This window comes from Garra rufa, chromosome 3 (genome assembly GCF_049309525.1).
Source record: "Garra rufa chromosome 3, GarRuf1.0, whole genome shotgun sequence".
NCBI classification, from domain to species: domain Eukaryota; kingdom Metazoa; phylum Chordata; class Actinopteri; order Cypriniformes; family Cyprinidae; genus Garra; species Garra rufa.
This window is the reverse complement of record NC_133363.1, coordinates 55,159,355-55,178,366: the sequence shown is the minus strand read 5'-3', so window position 1 is coordinate 55,178,366 and position 19,012 is coordinate 55,159,355. Positions and strand designations below refer to the sequence as shown.

General features: G+C 33.6%; 1 protein-coding gene across 1 annotated transcript in view; it reads right to left on the bottom strand.

The window, feature by feature from the left end:
• The window catches only part of elp4 (elongator acetyltransferase complex subunit 4), a 92,641-nt gene that overhangs the window by 46,798 nt on the left and 26,831 nt on the right, over positions 1-19,012 (bottom strand). Inside the window, exons 6-8 of the mRNA XM_073837355.1 lie at positions 18,435-18,519; positions 11,298-11,486; positions 2,711-2,819 (exon numbers count right to left, since the gene is read on the bottom strand). Coding sequence (XP_073693456.1) covers positions 2,711-2,819; positions 11,298-11,486; positions 18,435-18,519 — 383 coding nt within the window. The remainder of the gene's footprint in view (positions 1-2,710; positions 2,820-11,297; positions 11,487-18,434; positions 18,520-19,012) is intronic.

The following is a 19,012-nucleotide window of genomic DNA, read 5'->3' as shown; positions in this document are numbered from 1 at the left end:
AATGAAAACTAAATTAATAACACTGACAAAAGTGAATGACCTAACAGTTTTTTAGTAATATTATAAATAAAACAAAATAAATAACACTTTGACAATGTAACTGTGGCCTGAAATTTAAAATGAAAGTTTAAATAAGTCGTGAAAAATTTTAAAAATGAATGTCACATTTAAAATACAAATTTATGAATACATAAATAAATTGAAAATAATAATAATAAAATATATATATATATATATATATATATATAAACATAAATAACATTATAAAATAACAATAATAATGATAAGCAACTTAAATTAATTACATGAACATAAATAAAATTATAAAAAACAAACATTATACATTTTTATATAAATATAAAAGTACCATAACATAATAAAATATCAACATAAATAAATAAATAAAAATTTGAAAAGCTGATATTAAAGACATTAATGACATTAAAATAAATAACACTATAAATATTAGTAAATATTAAAATAACAGCACATCATAAAACACTACAAAATAAATGAATAAAATAAAAAAAGAACTAACACACGAAATTAAAATCATTATCGCCTAATTTGTTCATAAACATCTGATAAGCAACAATAAATAAATTAATAATAATTAATAAAGTAATAAATACATTAATTACATGAACAAATAATAATAAAAAAACATTATAAAATAAATATAAAAATGACAATGTAATAAAACATCAACATACATAAATAAATAAAAGCTGATATTAAATAAATTAATGGCGTTAAAATAAATAATATTATAAAATAACAGTAAATGTTACAATAACAGCACATAATAAAATGACATTACAAAATAAATAAATAAATAGAACTAATGTATGAAATTTAAATCATTAGCATCTAATTTGTTTATAAGCATCTTAACAAAGAAAATAACTACATGAGCATAAATAACATAATAAATATAAACTAACATTTAAAAAATCAGCAAGAAAAAATCTAAAATAACAATAAATATTAAAATAAGAATTCACATCCTAAAATGACATTAAATAAAAAAATAAAAATAAAAATAACTAATGAAAGAAACTGAAATCATTAGCATATAATTTGTTCATAAACACCTGATAAGCACCTTAATAAATAAATGATTAGTAACAAAATAAAAATAAATGAACAAATAATATTATATTATCTGAGGTCATTAGTGTTTGTAAACCCCACCCCCTTTGGCCATTACGTCCACCCAGAGCAAATGAGTGCAAGAAAGAAACAGGGCAGGGGGCGGAAACGAGGAGAGAGAACTGTAAACAAACTGACCTTTACAGAAAGACAGACACAAAAGAGACGAAAAGATAAAGCATGCAACATGAAGAGATGAAAACAAGGGAGAATATAAAGAGGCAGAATGAGGGGATAAAAAAAAAAAGGCAGAACGGAAAGAGGGTGAGCCCAAAACATCTTCCTCATCTGCAGTATGGCCACAGAGAGGTTTTAGCCAGTATGAAAATATTGATTCTGCAACTCTGCGGCCCCTGAGGGCTGTGCTGGGTGCTTGTGATGGGGCGGAGGGGATCTGTGTGTGTGTGTGTGTGTGCGTGGACGTTTGCCGTGGCAGCTGAATCTCCCCCTGGCCTGTCTGCCAAGGAGCACGTCTGATTGAACACGGCCACACTAACACAAGCTGACAGCTAGAGAGAGGTCCACCCTGCCTGCCCCTCTCTACTAATGCACTTTACTGAGCCTCTGTGTGTAAGTGTGTGTGTGTGTGTGTGTGTGTGTGTGTGTATGACAGAGAGTCAGAAAGATAGAATGATGCAAAAGGGATGAATAAGACGAGGGACCAATGAAACATCTTTTGAAAATAAATTTTCTGAAGAAAATGTGAGTGGTGTTTGCTTGTGTAAAATGCTGTACCATGATTCCAGACTGTTGTGGACGGTTGCTAGGGTGTTGCTATGCTGAGCAGCGTTATTTATATACAATTACTGTATTAAAATATACAGTACTTTTATTTTTTTTTATGTATATTCAGTTTTCATATTAAATTGTTTTAGTGATTTTGTTATGTCCTTTTGACCTTTCTATTATGATTTTTTAATATCCTAATTAGATATGAATTTTAGTAAATTTTAGTACTTCAACAAACTTTTTTTAATATTTCTAATTTATCTAAGTTTTTTAAACTCATTTTTTATCTAATACTTAGTATAGTACTTATAGTATAGTATAGTTAAGTATCTACTTATCTCTATATTTTATTTCAGCTTTATTCCATGTAAAGTTAGTTTTTGTTAGCAATTACAGAGCTTTTTTGTATTTTCTGTTTTCAATTTAATTTCGTTAAAAGTTGTAGTAATTGTGTTGTTTAATGTAATTTATATTAGTTTTTGTTTTTTTTTAAATATATCTGTAAGACTTTACTTAAAGCCTTTGTGTATAATGCATTACAAAGGCATTCATAATGCATTATAAAATGCATCATAATTTTTTAAAGGTTTGTTTGGCATGTGTTTTAATGCATTATACTTTATAAAGGTGTAACAATAAACAGAAAAGTATAATAATAATAATAATGTATTATAACTATGGTTACAATTATTTAAAATACTCTAAATCCGATTGCATTAATTAGATATCAAGTGGTGCAGAACCAGTTATAAACAAAAGTATATTATTTAAATTTTGAGGGTTTTTTTTGTCAGTGTTTTTGAACTCTTGCATGTATATTTCTTCTCACCGTGATAGTCTTTGTAAAGTGGGTTGGTCTCCTTCTCCGAGCCTCTGAATGATTCCAGAGCGATGGCTGTGTCACTCAGTCTGATTATTCGTCCCATTACGGCTCTGTTCTGAGAGAGTGAGACAGGAAGAGAGAGTGGGAATAGAGTAGAGAGACACTAATACATGACAGGAGTGTACAAGCAAATGCAGGAACATCTAGAGCAATGCTAAGAGCATCTCTTGCTAATTAAAGCCCTCCCAACAAGCAGGGGTTGCACTGCTTTTGCCGTGAGAACTGAATTAGGTCATCATTATCTCAGAAAAATGGAGCAGGGTATTCCAGAGATTGAATTCACAGTCTTACAACAAAGCCTGAGCTAACTGAACTTAAAGGGTTACTCCACCCCAAAATGAAAATTGCGTCAATAATCACTTACCCCCACGTCGTTCCATTTACTTGGCAGTCAATGGGACAGTCAAAAAGCTCCCGGTTTCCATCCAAAATATCATAAATTGTGTTCTGAAGACGAACAAAGCTTTTATGGGTTTAGAACGACACGAGGGTAAGTGATTAATAACAAAATTGTCATTTTGGGGTGGAGTAACCCTTTAAACTACCCAAGTTATTAGCAATTAAAAAAACTATCCATTTTAGAAATGCATAAGTCAGCCACTAAATAAAAAAAAGGTAATTGTGCCTCACAATTCAGACTTTTTTTTCCTAGCAATTTTTTTTTCACAGAATTGCATGACATAAGTCAGAATTGTGAGATATAAACTTGCAATTCTGAGAAATAAAGTCAGAATTCTCCAGAACCAATTAGTCTTTTTTCCCCCAAAAATTGGACTTTATAACCCGCAACTGCGAGTTTATGTCACAATTCTGAGAAAAAAGACAGAATTGCAAAATACAAAATCTGCATTTCCAAGAATTAAAGTCGGAATTGCGAGATACAAACTACCATTTGCAAGGAAAAAAAAGTCAGAATTGCAAGATACAAACTCCTATTTGCTAGAAAAAAAGTGAGAATTGCAAGATATAAACTTGCATTAGAGAAAAAAAAGTCGGAATTGCGAGATACAAACTTGCATTTGCGAGAGAAGTCAGAAAAATAAGTCATAATTGCGCGATATAAACTCGCATTTGCGAGAAAGAAGTCAGAATTGCGAGATACAAACTCCCATTTGTGAGAAAAAATTGGAAATTGCAAGATACAAACTTGCATTTGCTAGAGAAGTCAGAAAAATAAGTCATAATTGCGAGAACCCGCATTTGTGAGAAAAAAGTGGGAATTGCGAGATACAAACTACCATTTGCAATGAAAAAAAGTCAGAATTGCAAGATACAAACTCCTATTTGCGAGAAAAAAAGTGAGAATTGCAAGATATAAACTTGCATTAGAGAAAAAAGTCATAATTGCGCGATATAAACTCGCATTTGCGAGAAAAAAGTCAGAATTGCGAGATACAAACTCCCATTTGTGAGAAAAAAGTGGAAATTGCAAGATACAAACTTGCATTTGCTAGAGAAGTCAGAAAAATAAGTCATAATTGCGAGAACCCGCATTTGTGAGAAAAAAGTGGGAATTGCGAGATACAAACTACCATTTGCAATGAAAAAAAGTCAGAATTGCAAGATACAAACTCCTATTTGTGAGAAAAAAAGTGAGAATTGCAAGATATAAACTTGCATTAGAGAAAAAAGTCATAATTGCGCGATATAAACTCGCATTTGCGAGAAAAAAGTCAGAATTGCGAGATACAAACTCCCATTTGTGAGAAAAAAGTGGAAATTGCAAGATACAAACTTGCATTTGCTAGAGAAGTCAGAAAAATAAGTCATAATTGCGAGAACCCGCATTTGTGAGAAAAAAGTGGGAATTGCGAGATACAAACTCGCAATTGCAAGAAATAAAGTCAGAATTGAAAGATACAAACTACCATTTGCGAGGAAAAAAAGTCGTAATTGCAAGATACACACTCCCATTTGCGAAAGAAAAGTCGGAATTACGAGATACAAAGTCGCATTTGTGAAAAAAAAGTCAGGACTGCGAGATACAAACACATTTGCAAGAAAAAAGACTTTATTTCTCACAATTGTGAGTTTATATTACACAATTCTGAAAAAAAAATCTGAATTGTGACTATATTTTGCAATTCTGACTTTATACTTGCAATTGTACGTTTTTATCTTGCAATTTTGACTTCATATCTCGCAATTCTGACTTCATTTCGTTTGCATTAAAGGTACCACTGATGTCCATTTGAGGTATAATAAAAAAATCTGGTGTCAAAAAAGGTGGGCTCAAGTAACCAACCACCAAGCAATCAATATATTGTTCAATACGTCACAGCTGTTGTAACATTTTTGGATAAGCACTTGCATCAATCATGGCATCCAAAGTGGTATTATAAAGATATCAGCTGCACCACATAAAGCCACCTCTGTAAACTGCTGCCTTTGGTAGCGTCATGTAACATTAAATCCATCAGATCAGAGCAGAACATACGTTTGCTGCTCAAACACATGCTCTCCAAATCTGTCCGTCTCTCTTTCTCTGATCGCACGACTCATGCAGTGTCACCATACGGCACAAATCCGGATGAACGTAAGCATAAAGCCACATCAACTCAGAGAAAGATACAAAGATCTTGCATACATCCTAAATGAGAGAAAAGCCATCTCATCTAGTAATGCTCTCATTCCAAAAATACCCAGTGCTTAAGGTTGTAAAGATTAAATGAATTCTAAAGCATTTCAAATATACCTTTCAGCTCATCAAGGTTGTGTGTCACATATGAATTATACAGTTTACATTTCAGACTTTTGGACTGGCTGGTAAAGCATTTTTGGTGATTTTAATAGGAGACATTTGGTGCAATTCTGCTAAACTGATTCAAATGTGGTAAAAACATGGTAAACAGAGATAGAATTATAACAGAATGGGCCAAAATATTTAATAAACACATAACAGGCTTGGAAAGGAACTCATGAAAACCTGTGACTTTGACCTTACTGATATAAAGCTCATTCTCATCTGAACAAACACAATCAACAACTGCAAAGACACTCAGGCCAATATAGATGAGAAAACAAGCCAGTTTAGAACATTAAAGAGCAAAAATGCACAAACACGCAATAAAATCTGTTGAGAGCGCCTCCTTCTGGCTAAAAACAAATACAGAGTCTCTTTAGAAAGATGGAGCACTCCAAAGAAAGACGTTTTGAAAAATTAATCTCTACGCCACTCGTGAATATTTCATACGCTCCCTCTCTGCAGCAGCTGACGAGGCCTAATGCAGTTTTCATGCATCCGTGTCCTTTCTTTTTTTCTTTCCTCCTTTCTCTTTTCATCCCTGCCTCTCATCTACAGCAGAGTTTGAGAGCATGCGTGTTTATGTACGCAGCCTTGACCCTTTTCCCCAAATCTAGCATTAAAAATTTATCCCAAGCAACCGTGTTAGTGACAGCTGCCATTAACTCAATGCCATCACACCAATGCAAGTAAACAAAACAATCAAAAATGCAACTACAACAGTTGAGCCAATAAATTGAAGGCTGGAGTCCAAGATGGTGTTTAATAAAACAGACAGGATAAAGAAAGTTAGTGGAAGAGAAACAGTTTTAAATCACAATTTTTTTTTACAAATGTGTAAACATTTTATGGCAAAATCAAAATGTGACAAAAAAAGTGGAATTAACAGATTTCAATATGGCAAACGTAAAAAACATTTTATACTTCAGTCTTGTTAGAGGCTGAAAGTATGATCAAATTAGGAAATAAAATATTTAACAATGAGTGTTTGCTTTCTGCCAATTTGTACACAGATTGTTTGTAAGCCTACAAATTGAAATGCTCTGCAAGTCATATCAAAAAGCTAACTTTGACAGCTGTTCAGCTCTTCCTTAAACTTCCTTCCAGTCCCCGAAGCTGTCATTTTTCAGACTGATAGACGGGGTCTCCAGGGTCCTGACCCGACAGTGGCTGTACCTGTAGGTGTGTGTGGTAGTGGACTATGGCTATTTGAGCAGAGACTTATTAAAGATTCAGATGGACTATGGCTTTAATCTTGTCAGAGGAGGCTTTCAATGCTTGGTCCTTTCCTGCCGAGATTAAAAATACATAACAGGACTTTTCATTACAAGTCATTTGCTATGGACTTCAGATGAGGTGCTAATGCAAATAATGGAAGATTAGCACAACAGCTGTAAAATTTGACCCCAAGTTTAGTAGTGAAAGCAATAATTTGGATCCCTCATACAGTATGCTAGTAATATAGCTCTACATTAAAAGCATTTCTCTGTTTGGGGCTTTTGAGGTTTTTAAAGCTTTTGAAACTGAATTGTAATTTTCATAATTTTAAAACTAAAGAATAAAAATGTTGCATGATAAATTACCTCAAGACTACATTATTGAAAATCCAAAGGATATTTGATTTTTTAGACGGTAAAGTGTGTAATTTATTAAAAGAAATTGCAATAATAATAACAATAATAATAATAATATTGGTTTGTCATTTTCAGTTTACAATTCCCACTCCAAACTCACAACAATACATTCAGGTATCAAAACCTTTTTCAGATGAGAAAAAAATGACTGAAAATTGACAATTGACTCATCTTACCCCAATCTCCTCTACCTGCACAAACATAAGTTATAATATGGACATATTAGTATATATTTTTTGAAATATTATATCATTTCATACTGCATTTTATATTTGCAAAAGTTTAAAAACCATTTAAGTATTCAGAAGTTTGTTTTTTAAACTCTTATGCTCACCAAGACTGCATTTACTTGATCAAAAACACAGTAAAAATATTAATAATATGAAATATTATTACCATTTAGAATAACTGTTTTCATCAGCAATACATTTTAAAATTTATTTTATTAATTTAATTGCAAAGCTGAATTTTCAGCATCATTACATTGTGTCACATGATCTTTCATTCTAATATGCTGATTAGTTTGAAGTATAAATATTTAGTAACATTATAAATTTCTTTATAATCACTTTCAATAAATTTAACGCATCCTTGCTGAATAAAAGCATAATTTTCTTAAAAAAACAACAACAAACATACTAAACCCAAATGGTGGTGTGTATATACACAGTCAAACCAAAATTAATTAAGACACCTTCAACATTTCTCACACTATCACAGTTTATTTGCTGTAGTTTAGAAAATCAACTGTTAGTATGACAATATTTACAAAACTATCAATACTTTGTTCATCAATTACCAGGCAATGCTTAATTTTGTTCAGTCTGTGGTGTAAAAAGTCGCTTTAGCAATAATAAAAAAAACAAACACTTAAACATGGTCAGGTCAAAGTGTCTGAATAATTTTTGGCCCCAATTTTTTTTTTCATCAATTTTACTAGTAGTCCATTGTATGAAAAATTTTTGGTTATAAAATTTACTTTATTTTGCTATACTCACATAAATAAACTACAGTGTCCTCATCAAAAATGATATCTGGTGTCTGAATAATTTTTGTTTGACTGCATATATTAGACAACAAAACTGTTTGTGACTAGTTAAGACCTCCTTGCCTCAAAACATTCTGTACTTACTGAAAGGTCTACTAGTTTACATCACATCCGTTCCACAAAACTACTTTCAAACCAGTGTTTACTCCATCACCTCCACCGTAGAAAACCGCTGTGTGCCCCCCAGCCTCCCTGAGAGGGGTTTTAGCACTTTGTCTCCAAACGGACAAAGAACAGCGAGATCTTGTCTTTTGAAGCACTCTCAGAGCACAGCGGCTGCGGCCTGACTCTCGTTGGCTAATGGAGGCACAAAGAAAAGGGCCTCTCAGGAACCGAGAGACGCTGAAAGAGAGAAGCGCCCAGAAAGACTCGAGACTGACCATTGGCTGGCTGAATGCAAACTTGAGGGCCTCAGACAAAGAATGTGGGTTCACGCGCCAATGAAGACGCTCCTCTGAAGGCCAAACATACATGTACTCAAACAGATACACACACAGGCCCCCTGAACCCCAGCCAAGCGGAACCTCATTCACACGACGGAGGGGGGTCGACTCTTTGACTCCGGCTCATGGGGCGGTTATGGTGTGCCAGGGTCGACAAACTTATGGTGACCTCAATGCTGGTCCATGTGACTGACAGTCAAGTTCAAAAAAACTCTAAAAAGGCTGTTCTGTTGGATTAGTTCTGGAAGTCGATGGTGGAAAAGTCTAATCTTCCAAGATGGTGCCATAAAAATTCAAAAGTTTGGAATGATAACCTTTTTGGAAGATAGTGCCTGTGCAAGACCCACCACCAAAATACTGAAGTGTTGTGAGGTGTTGTTAGAACAACTCTAAGTCTCTATATTATTCTGTTTCAATATGGTGTGTTCCTCCTTCACTGTAAGTGATTTTTCAGGTTCGATCAACAAGAATTGAAAATCCTATTGCTTAGAAAATAAATACTGTAGCTCATCTATCATTTACATCTCTAGTTTAATACTTTGGGTTAAACCTCAGTATGAGAAATTGCCCTAGCAAACACCACAGACCCAAATGGAAAAATGCACTGCAATACAGATGCTAAAGAAAAAAAAAAATAAATGCAAATAAATGCAAGAAAGACAACCAATCACAGATTAGTACAAAAATATTGCAATAACGTCGTCACTGTTGGTTAGATTTTGAAGGACAAACAAATACAGTGATAGATAGAACAAAGAAACGAATGAACGATAGACAGATAGATGATAGCATGATAGAATGATAGATTGATGGAATGACAGAACGAACGGACAATGATCCATCGATGACAATGAACAAATGAACGAACAAACGAAGGAACGATAGAAAGATGACAGCATGATAGAATGATAGATAGATGGAACGACAGACAAAACGAACGGACAACGATCGGCCGAAGACAATGAACAAATGAATGAACAAACGAAGGAATGATAGATAAATAGATAGAACAAATGAACAAACAACTGAAAGAATGAAAGAACAAATGAACAAACAAATGAATGATCGAACAATAGATAGATGATAGAATGCTAGATAGAACCACAGACAGAACGAACAATCGATCACTAGATCAAACAATCAAATGGTCGACAAACGATCAATCGATTGAACAAACAAATGAACGAACGATAGATTGATGATAGCACGATAGAATGATAGATAGAACAATATAGAACAAACAATCGATTGCTAGATAGATAGAACAAATGAATGAACAAACGAAAGAACAAGAGCAAACAAATGAAAGAACAAACGAACAAACGAAAGAATGATCGAACGATAGAACAAATGAACAAACAACTGAAAGAATGAAAGAACAAATGAACAAACAAACGAAAGAACAAATGAACAAACAAACGAAAGAACGATAGAACAAATGAACAAACAAACAAAAGAACGATAGAACAAATGAACAAACGAAAGAACAATAGAACAAATGAACAAACAAATCAAAGAACAAATGAACAAACAAACGAAAGAACAAATGAACAAACAAACGAAAGAACAAATTAACAAACAAACGAAAGAACAAATGAACAAACAAACGAAAGAACAAATGAACAAACAAATGAAAGAACAAATGAACAAACAAACGAAAGAACGATAGAACAAATGGACAAACGAAAGAACAATAGAACAAATGAACAAACAAATGAAAGAACAAATGAACAAACAAACGAAAGAACAAATGAACAAACAAACGAAAGAACAAATGAACAAATGAACAAACAAACGAAAGAACGATAGAACAAATGAACAAACAAACAAAAGAACGATAGAACAAATGAACAAATGAAAGAACAATAGAACAAACAAATGAAAGAACAAATGAACAAACAAACGAAAGAACAAATGAACAAACAAACGAAAGAACAAATGAACAAACAAACAAAAGAACAAATGAACAAACAAACGAAAGAACAAATGAACAAACAAACGAAAGAACAAATGAACAAACAAACGAAAGAACGATAGAACAAATGAACAAACAAACGAAAGAACAAATGAACAAACAAACAAAAGAATGATAGAACAAATGAACAAACGAAAGAACAATAGAACAAATGAACAAACAAACAAAACGAGATCGAACGACAGAACGATAGATAGATAGAACAAATGAAAAAACAATAGAACAAATAAACAAACAAGTAAAAGAACGATAGAACAAATGTACAAACAAATGAAAGAACGATAGAACAAATGAACAAACAACTGAAAGAATGAAAGAACAAATGAACAAACAAATGAAAGAATGAAACAAATAAACGAAAGAACAAACACAAACAAAAGAACGCTAAAACAAATGAACAAACAAACAAAAGATAGAACGATAGAACAATAGAATGATAGATAGAACGATAGATAGCCAGAATGATAGATAGAAATAAATAACTAACGATCAATCGCTAGATAGATACAATAGACAGATAGAATGATAGAACAATAGATAGATAGATATAAATAACTAACAACGATCAATCGCTAGATAGATAGAAAGTATTAACAGACAGACAGACAATAGACAGATGTTCATTCTATTTTGTTCTATCTATCAAAGGGTTTATATGAACACACTGAGAAACTATTTGATTAGTCATACCTGTATGAGGTGGGAGGGTACGGTCACCATAGCGACTGAGAGTGATGTGCGTAACAGGCCTCGGAGGGCGTAGAGAAATGTGGTGAGGGCATGGCAGTGGGCGGGGTTATCCTTACAGCACACATCATCCCCCCACAGCACTGATCCCAGAGAATGAAGACCCAGACGCAGGACATTCCGAACTTTCGACTACAGAAGTGCAAAAAAGAGAAAAACAACATTGCATATTTTGAAACAATCTGGATATGTACAATTCATGTGAGCAAATTCACGTCTGGCTTTTGCAATAAATATTCATTAAAGCACTGTAGGGTAAACTTTGGCAAACTTTGTGTTTAAAAATGCATGAAACAATATCAAAAACAGTATTTTAATTTAGAGAAACAAGGGAAAACGATACAACCATTTGAAAATGCAAAAAAAATCTAAATACTGAGAAAATCACCTTTAAAGGTGTTCAAATGAAGTTCTTAACAATGAATATTACTAATAAAAACAATTAGGTTTTCATATATATTAATGGTAGGAAATTTAAAAAAATATTTTTATGGAACATGATCTTTACTTAATATCCTAATTATTGTTGGCATAAAAGAAAAAATCAATTATTTTGACCCATACAGTGTATTGTTGGTGATTGCAACACAACAAAAAATAGCATTAAAGTTTTAGGCAAGGAAAGATTTCAGTATTTGATTCTGCATAAAATGCCATCAGAACCACATTAATATTTACCACTTCTCAGCCTTTGTTGTTTTTTCTGTCTGCTGTGCATGAAAATCAACACATAATATACATTTTGTGATACTTTTGCACTGCAAAGACAGTGATGGATAGATTAATGGTGGAATAATTTCAATGTGTGTTGTGTTTTTTTTTTTTGTGGATTATTGTGATGTTTTTCTAAACTGTTTGGACTCTCATATTGATGGCACCCATTCACTGCAGAGGATCCATTGGTGATTTGATGAAACAAACTCAGATACACCTTGGATGCCCTGAGGGCATCAGCTAATTTTAATTTTAAGGTGAACTATTCCTTTAACTCCACTCATTGTCTGTGCTTGGTGTATTAATGAAAGTAGATTTGAATCACAAACAACTCTTACTCAAGCAATTTACTTAATCAATCAATTAGAGACTCTCAACAGGAAATAATTAGCCATTGTACAATTTCACATTTATACACTCTCTCCATAATGAGAGAGAGAATGGTGAAAAGCAAACAAAACAGTGCCCAAATAGTATGTCATACATAAGTGTGCAATGACTTGTGAAACTAAGTCAGTAGTGGAATCCTGTCTGTAGTGAAAAGCCTTTTGTCTGCTGGAGTGAGGGTCATGTACCTCTCAAACAACTTGAATCAATGAAACAAACGGCCCAGCCAAGACCACTCAACAGCACGGTCAAACGGAACACGGTGGTCAAAAGTGATTGGACGACATCTTCCAATCAGGACAGTTGCCTGACATGACCACAATGTGGCTGTCAACCTAAGAGCCAAAATGTCTGCTTCCAACAAGTGCCAGGAAATTCTTGGCACATTATCCGCCAACATCAGCCAAGCTAAGGGGCCATGGGTGAGAGATGTGCCCTCTACAGTGTACAAAGTCTGACAGAGAATTGAACCTTATTCACAAACCATCAAAGAGCTGATTCTGAACCTGCTTAATAAAGATTGAGAGGACACCTCAGACCAGAACAACTAGACAACTGGCAACTGACGTGGTGCGACACCAATTCAAGTTTCAGATGTCTCAAAAAAGCAGGACAACTTCATATTTGCATATTTATGAAGATGTGAAAGGTAGCTCTTTTCAGGACTTTCATTTAGACCTAACAGTTTCATAGTCTTTAGTAAGCCTCTCTGTAAAAATACACTTCTCGGACAAGCTGTGGACTTGCAAACACAAGTTAGCTACTGCAGCAGTCAAATTAACTTGCTATAACCTCCAAAAAACCCTAAAATGTAACAAATAATTCTGATAATGACACCTAATAAAGCTACTTTCAGATTATAACATGAAACAACATTCAAAGATTTTAAAATGCAGGTTAAGTGTCACTAATTAAACCTCTTACATGTGTGCTTCTTGTAAACAATTAACGGATATGCATATAAACAGCCTTTTAATTAACAGAGTAGACAGTAAGAAATGCAAATGTAGAAGAAAACCCAAATTTTGGAGTTGGGATAACCTCCAAAACCCAAAAAAGATGGGTGGGAAAACATGTGTGTGCAAATAAATGCGTTTCTAAATGTTTATGTTCTGAGGCAAATTGCTGGCAACAGCCATTTTAGCCCTGCTGAAAAAAAACAAAACAATAGAAACATCCCAGAATTCTTAATGGTTTTACTGGTTATAATGAGAATTGTACTGGTTTTAGTGGTAACTGTAATGGTGCCTGTTGGTCTCTACTGGTGATTGGTCATCTTCTATTGTTGGTTTGTTATTGGAAAATGTCCCAAAACACACTACAGGAAAACATTTTTAAAAGTTTTAATGGTTAAAAGTTGATGGTTTGTAATGTTTGTAATGGTATTTGTAGTGGAAACCAATTGAATTTCTGTGATGGTTTGTGTTTTTTTAGCAGGGAGGATATTTTGTGTTTTGGTCTTAGTGACTTGCAAATTTAGAAAAGCTTTGTGAAATACTCTTAGAGCAAAAATCTAGGAGTCCTAAATTTAGGACTGTCATGCCCATTATTTTTATGATTGTTTTATTATTGTTATGAGCTACTTTTAGCCTTAAGATGTTTTGTGAATATAGGCCCAGATCTTGACCTATCGCTCTGCTGTTAGGAACAGGAAAAGGTGCAAAAAATTATATTTCCATGATTCTTATAGTCTTACAAAAAAAAAAAAAAAAAAAAAAAAAAAAGCTAAAAAGATAAATCTAACCTTTTTATACTATTAGAAATTATTAAAAAAAAAAAAATCCTGATAATTTACTCACCCACACGTCATCCAAGATCATGTCTTTCTTTCTGCAGTCGAAAATAAATTAAGGTTTTTGAGGAAAATATTTCAGGATTTTTCTCAATATAGTAGACTTTAAAGTTGAAGGTCCAAATAGCAGTTTCAATGCAGCTTCAAAGGGCTTTACACGATCCCAGCTGAGGAATAAGGTTCTTATTTAGTGAAATATAATTTTTTCCTCCAATTTCAAAATTGTCCAACATTGTTGTTTTACCTTTTTTGTAAAGGGCTTTTGACTTTCTTTCCACATTTGCTTTATAAATGCAGGGTCGGATACTTCCGCCAACGTCACACATGCATGATTTCTAGAGCAAGACAAACATTTGTGGTTAAAAGGTATATAAAATCTATATATATATATTTTTTTGTTTTTAGAAAATGACCATTCGTCTGGCTAGATAAGACCCTTATTCCTCGTCTGGGATTATGTGGAGTCCTTTGAAGCTGCATTGAAACTGTAAGAAAAATCGTGGAATGTTTTCCTCAAAAATCTTCACTTCTTTTCAGCTGAAGAAAGAAAGAAATGAACATCTTGGATGACACTGGGGTAGGTAAATTATCAGGGACTTACCCTTTCTTTAATATCATTGCACACATGCCTTCATTTAGTTAAATCTTTGTATTGTGCATAACCGATTAACCTGCTTAAATCTTTGAAATAGAGAAAAGGAAGCTAAATATCTTAAAAAAAACAGCTGAAAATAGCCGTGGTGTTGAATTGTCTAGAGCCCTGGTTGTTCTCCTCACATCAGCCTTCGTCCACTGACAATAAACAGTACAGTTAACACCCTCTACACCGTCCAGCAATCACAAGCATCTTAAGTTAAATAAACCTCATTGTTTGACTGTGTTTCCAAAGCTTCTTGAGGGTTGAGCTTGACATTTCCACAAAGAGGGTGTTCCTGACTCACCGGCTTCCTCCTTCCCTTTGGCCACACTCTTTTCCCCATCATGTGTACATGAGAAAGAAGATGTGCTTATAACCATGGTAACCTAATGGTAACATGAACATATATGATATACTGATAAATTCAATAATGGAATTTAAAAAAAATAAAATAATAAAATTCATTACTGATTTTACCAAACCTACCACTAACCACAAAATGTTACTGCATTTTATTCAAACTTTATAGGTCATTGCAGTCATAGCTAGAATTGAGTCACCAATCTGACAAACATTTTAGTCAGTCTCACTGTTGCCCTGTTTGCTCTCATTCTGAGCATTCTTGCCTTTGTGCCCATGTTCTCTCAACCTCATCACATTCCGCGACCTCTGCCAACAGAACGGCACTGTTTGATGATGTAAGCGCTTAATCTGTCGGTTGACTGACAGGAGATCGAGGACTTCCAGGGTGAGGAACCCGAGGTGTCCATCAGTGCCATGCATTAAAAGAAAAACACTAAATTGCAACAATCAACAACAATTTACTAGCACAACCTAGACTTCAATTACTGATCAGAATAAGATTTGATTGGGAACTCTCATCAAACTTTAAACTACACTGGAAATATTTAAACTTGAATTGAACTGTTACTTTCATTTTCCATCTTTATTTAAAATTATTCTAAGGTTAATTCACTTTTTTATGTTGTCAAACGTGGTTTGTAATACTGTATATTGTGAATGATTGTGAATGATGACATTACAGTTATCATTTCTGTTCTTGGTGCATTTGTTTTTCAACTTAACAGATCTGAGGAAATTAAACATGGACTATTGTGTGGTTTTTATCAGTTGTTTGGACTCTTATACTGACGGCACCCATTCACTGCAGAGGATCCATTGGTTTACAAGATGTAATGCTAATTTTCTCCAAATCTGTTCTAATGAAGAAAAAGTCTTGTAACATACTGTATATACTGTGAATGATTTTGGTTCTGTGATGTGACTTGAATATTTAAAAAAAGAAAATTAAAGTAAGTAATTAATATACAACAGGCGTCACCCGACACTCATGCATGCATATGGACTTTGTTGAAAGCTGAATGCATTGCTCCTGATTGCACAAGTAAATTAATTTTGTGTATTATAAGGTAAAATGCAGTGCAGTGAAATATTTTATACAATCTTTAACATTTATTTAAGGCCTGTTCACACCAAGAATAATAACCATACATTTTTAGAAATCATTTAAACTCTAATAGAAGTTTCAAAACCAATTATATTCACACAATTATATTAGTAGCAAAAATATTGTTTTTCCTTTTATGCCAAAAATCATTAGGATATTAATGGAAGATCATGCTCGATGAAGATTTTTTTTAATTTCCTACCATAAATATATCAAAACCTAATTTTTGATTAGTAATATGCATTGCTAAGAACTTAATTTGGACAACTTTAAAGGCGATTTTCTCAATATTTTATTTCTTTTTGCACCCTCAGATTCCAGACTTTTTTTTGTATCTCGGTCAAATATTGTCCTATCCTAACAAACCATACATCAATGGAGAGCTTATTATTCAGCTTTCAGTTGATGCATAAATCAATTTTAAAGAAATGTACCCTTATGACTGGTTTTGTGGTCCAGGGTCACAACACAACGCAACACAAAATTTAGTCAGGAGACCATCTCCGGAGTTCACCACATGACAGAAGCCACATTAGAGCCACATAAAGTTGGAAACTGATTAAAAATAGCGAGTGTATCCTCAAGCGGCCCAGTCCCAAGAGCAGCTCAGCAGATGCAGTGCTGATGTGGAAGTCAAGACAGGGGCTATCATGGGGCCGTTTCTGAGAGGGGCCCCCAGAGGGGCCGAGCTCCCCTGCTTCTCAGTAGGAGCTAATGAATATGAACAGACAGAGGGCATATTGCCCAGTGTCTGTCTTGGCCTGTTTACCACAAAACTAATAGGACTCAGCTTTAAGGAAGAGGAACCCAAGGGAACCCATCTCCCTCCTGAGAGCGATTCAAGCACAACATGGAGAAACTGACAACTGAGGATGAAATGCGAAAAAGAGGAATAAAGGTGCAAAAGAAAAGAGAAAAAAATAAAGCCTTTATATTTAAAGCTCTTTTCTATTTCCTAATCAACACAAGCTACGAAAGCCACACTACAAAGGAAGTGAAAGCGCAGACAAAATCAGCCAACAATTAGCCAAGCGAGACCAATCAATGAAACGACAAATTAAAGGTCTTGTAAAAACACTGCCTGTGGCAAAACGCTTTCATTGTTCCAGTGGTGTGAATGACAGTGTCTGTTAACTGTGCATTTCATTATAGCCTTTTTGGTCAATTTAAAGAGATAGTTCACCCAAAAATGATAACTGTGTCATTAATTCACTCTCATGTTGTTCCTAAACTGTAAGACTTCCATCTGTGGAATGCAAAAGATGTTTGGAAAAATGTCTGCAGCGATGGACGTCAAACTCTAAAAAGCATAAAAAAATGTCACCCTGGATAACAAAACCAGTCATAAGAGTCAATGAAATTGAGATTTATAAATCATACTGAAAGCTGAATAAATAAGATTTCCATTGATGTATGGTTTGTTAAAATATGATAATATTTGTCCGAGATGCAACTATTTGAAAATCTGAAATCTGAGGGTGCAAAAAAAAAATTTAAATAATGAGAAAATCACCTTTAAAGTTGTCCAAATTAAGTTCTTAGCAATGCATATTACTAATCAAAAAGTTTTGATAGATTTACAGTAGGAAATTTACACAATATTTTCATGGAACTTCATCTTTACCTAATATCCTTATGACTTTTAGCATTAAAGAAAAATCTATAATTTTGACCCATACAATGTATTTTTAGCGATTACAACAAATATACCCATGCTGCTTACAACTGGTTTTGTCCTCCAGGGTCACATATGATAAGTATGACATAAGTAGTCACTATCTTCCATGTCTTCTAAAGCCATATGACTGAAATTTAAGTCAATGTTCACCGAAAACCTTGTTTGACAGTTGTGGTCACTGTTCACTGTAATTATATATATCATGAGCCATTCTAATGCGATTAACTCTTGTACAAAAGAAAGAAAATTTCCTGAAATTTAAAAGACATGGGAAGAAGTACATAATGGCTGGATTTTTTATTTTCCGGGCACTGTTACTTTAAAGTTATCACTGATGAAAAACATTATTTGTATGATAACTGCAACAGAGAGAGAAATAAATGGCTAATCAAATGGCAACCAACCTGTGGTGTGGATCCGTCAAACCCTTCTTTCCGGATGACCGTCTGGATAGACTTCAGGAGAGCTCGATAAGGTGATGGTAATGGACTGAAAAGGCATAAGAGAAGAACATAATGTGCTTATTTTGAAAAATGGATAAACAAATATGCTAAGGGGCTGAAAAGACATTTTGCAATTTGAGATTGTATTTGTAAAAGAGACATGAAGATAAAATAACCACCTAAAACAACCTAGAGACAGATAATTATTTGATCAACTAAATTCCACTCATGCCAGTGCAAAACATAACATTTAATGGTGTGGTCAGTAAGATTTTGTTTGTATTTTTTTTAAGAATTTACAATGTTACAAAATATTTCCATTTCTAATAAATTCTGTTCTTTTGAATGCTCTGGCAAAAATATCAAGCAGCACAATCATTTTCAACATTAATAAGAAGAAGAAATGCAAATCAGCATTTTAAAAGACTGCATTAATGCCTGGTGAAAATTTGGCTTTGAATCACAAGAATAAATTACCCTTTTTTTAAAAAAGTTATTTTAAAATGTAATATTTCACAATATTACTGTATTGTTGATCA